At 37.5% G+C, this 5,000-nt stretch overlaps 1 protein-coding gene across 1 annotated transcript in view; it reads left to right on the top strand.

Annotated features, from left to right (window-relative positions):
- The window catches only part of LOC125047157 (N-acetylneuraminate 9-O-acetyltransferase-like), a 27,696-nt gene that overhangs the window by 13,638 nt on the left and 9,058 nt on the right, over positions 1-5,000 (top strand). Inside the window, exons 4-9 of the mRNA XM_047645274.1 lie at positions 639-758; positions 1,021-1,155; positions 2,742-2,861; positions 2,981-3,096; positions 3,375-3,599; positions 4,962-5,000. The exon at positions 4,962-5,000 is cut by the window's right edge and continues 110 nt beyond it. Of these exons, the coding sequence (XP_047501230.1) occupies positions 639-758; positions 1,021-1,155; positions 2,742-2,861; positions 2,981-3,096; positions 3,375-3,599; positions 4,962-5,000 (755 nt within the window). The remainder of the gene's footprint in view (positions 1-638; positions 759-1,020; positions 1,156-2,741; positions 2,862-2,980; positions 3,097-3,374; positions 3,600-4,961) is intronic.

Genomic DNA, 5,000 nt, shown 5'->3' with positions numbered 1-5,000 from the left:
GAGTAAAATAAACCTCTTAGCAAGTCTTTTCCATCACTCTGGCCTTCAGCCTGAACACTCACAGAGCAGGTTTACATCATCCACCCATGTGATGACATGTTCACACCGCCTGCTTCTGAACCCCGGATTTTTTCATGCCATGATTGTCACATAACCCGAATCCAACAGGTTAAAAGGTGATTGTACTGTACTTCAGTGACTGAAAGTCAATTATCTGTTTATGCACTCATATGTACAGAAAGCTGATGTTGCACATTTGTCACATGTTCCTAAACGTTTAACATGCTTTTCAGCTGTTTCATTAGGTCTTTGTACACACATTCTCCTCCAGCTTCATTTTAAATTGTACTGACAAGAATTTATTCACCTCACTTATAGTAGCTTTAATAACATAGTTCATTTATCCCTTATATATTGAGGAACTTGCATAGCAAACATGAAGATAATTCAGAACAAATACAAAGACTAATATTCCATAAATAAAAATCCTTAGATAAAGGAAAAAACTAAAAGACCAAGAAACTTGTGAAAACATTTAAAGTTCATGCTGTAGGAAATATATACTGAGTGTGCTTGGATGAAGTATGCTGTGTAATATACAAAATGTATTTAACAAATTATTTTCATACTGTCCACAGCGAAGCAAGAGCTTGCCAAAGTTAATTGTTATGGGCAGTGCTACTCATGCTATCAAAGCATCTAATGGGTCTGCTGCAGCACTGGAAGAATACAAGAGGAATTTAACATCTTTATCAACTGTAAGTTATAACTGATATTTGTAATGTTTTTTTTTAAGATGTTGAGACATTAGTGATAATTGACACTTTAATTTTTTAAGAGGATTATTGTAATCAAAGTTATGATTAATTATGATTTTGTAAAATCCTCTTATTTGTTCCACTCTGTATTTCATGTACCTATTAGTGTGGAATTCATTATCTGCTTCTTAATTGTAAGAATTTATGGATATAAGTATGTATGTATATGGGTTTCTATATATTATATTTCATGATTTTGCAGGCCATGCACAAGATTGGCAAGAGAACCAGACTTTTGTGGATGTTACAAGACCCAGTTGCTCATGAGAAACTTAACCCAGACAGAGCAGCTATCACCAATGACCAGCTAGATTTATACAATATGGCTGCAATGGAGGTATATACAGTCAGCACCATCTGAATTGGTGCCGCCTCACAATGCACATTCACACAACATAAAAAGTAATAAGGAGGGAGTACCCACTGATCTTAATGGAAAGTGGTGAGTCCCTTACATTTCACACAACTTGCCATGTGTTTTGGGACAGATTCTGCCAGCTTTTGTGAAGGAGATTGGGCTCAAGGTTGCCCCATATGGAGGTGCTCCACGAGCTTAGCCATGGTCTAGATGTCCCTCCTCCTGATGTGCCTCTTTGTGGGCCACCAGATGTTCTTGATGGAGTTATGATGTGGGGAATTCCTCTGCCAGTCTTTGATGTAGTTATCACCAACTCATTTAAGCCAGTCCTTTATTATTTTTGACTGTGGACTGTGCACCATCCCGTTGGAACATGTTAGACTGGCAATAGCCAAAGCAGTCAGAAAGGAGCTCCAAGTAGCTGTCCTCATTCACAGTCAGGCTCCTCAGCAGGACAACAGCCTTTCCTGTCCCATGGTACCTTAAGACACCCCATACCATCACTGAATTAGGGTGTTTGACTATGACTTTGCAGAGAATGGATCCGTGCCTGGCCTCACCACAACTTCCCTTCTTTATTTCCAGTCATTGTAAAGGTCGTCTTATTAGTTCACAACACATGTTCACCTCTCTTCAGGTCTCAATTCAAATATTTCTTACAAACTATAACTTTTCTGTCTTTGTTTCTCTCATTACCAGTACCTCAGATACACTGGCAAGTGATAAGTATTCATGGATGACAAAGCTCTGCCTCCTCAGCCAACATCATTTGCCCCAATACAACTGACATTTTCTATAGGTATATAGAGGGGGTATTTGATAATTCATTAAAGTAATGGCGCACTGATTTTCACATCAATTCAAATGTTGCTGACTGTAGATATTCTGTATATCATATATGTCTTTTAGTTATAGATATTTTGCATTTTTAAAAAAGGGGAATATTGTTGTATTAATTCAAATCATTCTGCACATATTTTCCCCTTTTGTGTTGTTATTCTGTTGATAACCCATAAGCATCGGGTGATGAGCTCTTAGATCGTGGTGAGTAATCTTAAATGCTAGGTGATGCCTCTCTATGGTATGAGTTTATTGTTCATATTCAGAGATACTTTGGATGCCTTAAATTAAAAACTGGACCGGCAGCTCACACCCTTTAGCCAATTACTGTCAGGCTGTTTCAATGGTGATTGGCTGACGAGCATGAGAGGCCAGTCCAGCTTTCTATTTCAGATGTCCCAAGTGTCTCTGAATATAAGCATTTGTCCCATGTGCCAAGATGTCTCCCACACCCTGTCACCAACCTGACAACCACCCAGGCATGGAGTGGCATGCACTGATAGGTACATATTGTAACACAGCTGCACCAAAATTTTGATTACCCCTTGCTATTGGGTAACTGCTGAATACACAGTTTTCTTTCTTTCATTTTATCTTCCTTTCTTTGTATCTTCTTCTTATTATATTTGCCCTTTTACAAATATATCTTGGACCTTTATTGTATGTATCATTATATATTCCCATGGTAGCTTTACCACATTCATTAATTTGTATATTCCTTACAGGTTTTATATGGCACGAACGTCCGCCTTTGGTCTAGTTCCCGCTTAGTGGCACAGGGGAGCATTAGTGATTTCTCAGATGGATTGCATGCTGGAGTGCTTGCTATCAAATACGATACCCAGGTGCTAGATCTTTGAGTTCTTCTTTGTGTTCTGCATTAGATGTTAGACCTGTGATTTTACTGTGGTCAGTTGCATCCCAAAGTTGTCCGACATAACAATGTTTTTTTTTTTATCTGCAGATTTTAATGAATTTGTATTGTAATGATCACCTAAACTTTGATGATGGAACATGTTGCAATTCACGTGAAGCAGTTACAATGACACAGATCGCCACTTTTGCTGCCCTTTGTTCTTGGTAAGTTGTTAAGCTGCCTGAAGGAGAGCAGTTTATCTCATTATGTTAGAGCCTCTGAAATAATTGTTATTTTTCTATAAGGCATATTTATGTCAAAAATAAAGATTCTTATTGAGGTTGAGACAAGAAATACCCTGGTTTTTGTTGCAGGACCAATATATAAAGGTTACTTGTCTCACATGGAATCTGCCAGTCATTAATACCAGTATTGATCATAATGAGACTTTAGCCTTTTAGAAAAGTCAGTTGTTATTGTCTTTTTGGTTCTTGACTTACAGTCCCATAATTCTGATTGCTGTGGCTGTAAAACAGTGGCTCTGTGTTTCCCACCATGTTGGAGCCATCAACACACCCACATCATCAAGCAATGGCAGCTCCAGCTCTCAACCCTTGATGGCAGAAGCCAAAGCAGCCAAGAAGAAGCAACAGCCATCATCACAAGACTTTTTGATGGCCCTTGGGAAATTGGGGCTCATTATGGGCTACTTTTTCCTCTGTGATCGGTATTGCATTGTTTATATTTGATCCTAAATGATATACTAGTAGTTGCTGGGAGTGCCGATGCTTCTATCTCACACACACACACACACACACACACGAACACACACACACACACACACACACACACACACACACACACACACACACACACACACACACACACACACACACACACACACACACACACACACACACACACACAGATATATATATATACTTATACATATACTTATACATGTACATACATGTACTTATACATATGTATGCAATCAGATGTCTTGCTCCAGCTTTATTAATAATTTGTTTGTTAGTTACTTTGAAACCTGTAAAATGGAAGCAGAGCTGCCAGGTATGTTTAGCCTGAACAAAAAGAGATCTTAATTTTTCATTACTTCTTATAAGGTTGCTTGTGATATTTGAATTATGCAATTTTAGTGTATTTATGTATTAATACACAGAGATGTTATAGAGGGTGTAATAAGATGCTTGAACTTTTATACCTTTATTTCACTTCGGTTTAACTCAAAGTAGAAAGCTAAATTCATAGAAACTTTCTTTTTCTTTAGTAGAAACCTGAATGAGTCTTTTTATGTATGCCTAAAGATTTGGGTCTCAAAGTTCACCCAAATCCAATGGGCATGGCATGTAGGTACGTGTTATGCCCACTGTGAGTTTACTTTGTTAATTGTCTTTACACATAGGTGGGTCCACTTGTACTAAGACACTAATGAGCCAATTATGAGTAATACCTGTCTCATCTGTTTACCCTTTTCCTTGATTTTCAAAAATATTTTATGTTATCTTATATTGCTGTTACTAATATCAATTACATTATAGTAATTATAACATTATAGTAATTATAATGTCTGTAATAAAAATAACATTATTGATATTCATAGGATTTGAACAAAAAACATTTTTTCCATAAATTCAAGGAAACATGAAATCAGGTGAGGTCACCAGGTCTACTAACTGACTCCTTTGTGGCTAATCAGAGCCATCTATGTGTAGAGAACTTTTACTAAAAAATCTAAAATGGGCACAGCATTTTCCCAGCAACATTGGGTTAATGAGAAGTTTTTCCCTAATGGAAACCCATGAAGATATGCATTTTTACTGAATTTGAATAACCAGATCACTAAAAGCAGTGTTAACCACTTAAAGATGGGTCACGCCGATAGGCGTCAAAACAAACCGCTCGAAATGTGGCCAAAGCGCTATGAGCCGGTGATTCGGCTTGATGTACCGAACTCCCGCACTCAAAGTCGGCATGTTGCCATTGATCGCCATTTTTTTTTTTTTTTTCTTCACCCGTCACCAAAGGGTTAAAAATTAAAGTAATCTTTATGCATTGAATTTTCCAGAACAAGTCTGTTTATGAAGGAGAACAAGTATTTCTCACA

This window comes from Penaeus chinensis, chromosome 40 (genome assembly GCF_019202785.1).
Source record: "Penaeus chinensis breed Huanghai No. 1 chromosome 40, ASM1920278v2, whole genome shotgun sequence".
In the NCBI taxonomy this organism is placed as follows: Eukaryota; Metazoa; Arthropoda; class Malacostraca; order Decapoda; family Penaeidae; genus Penaeus; species Penaeus chinensis.
Note: the sequence above shows the minus strand (reverse complement) of the source record. Positions and strands in the feature narration are given on the sequence as shown.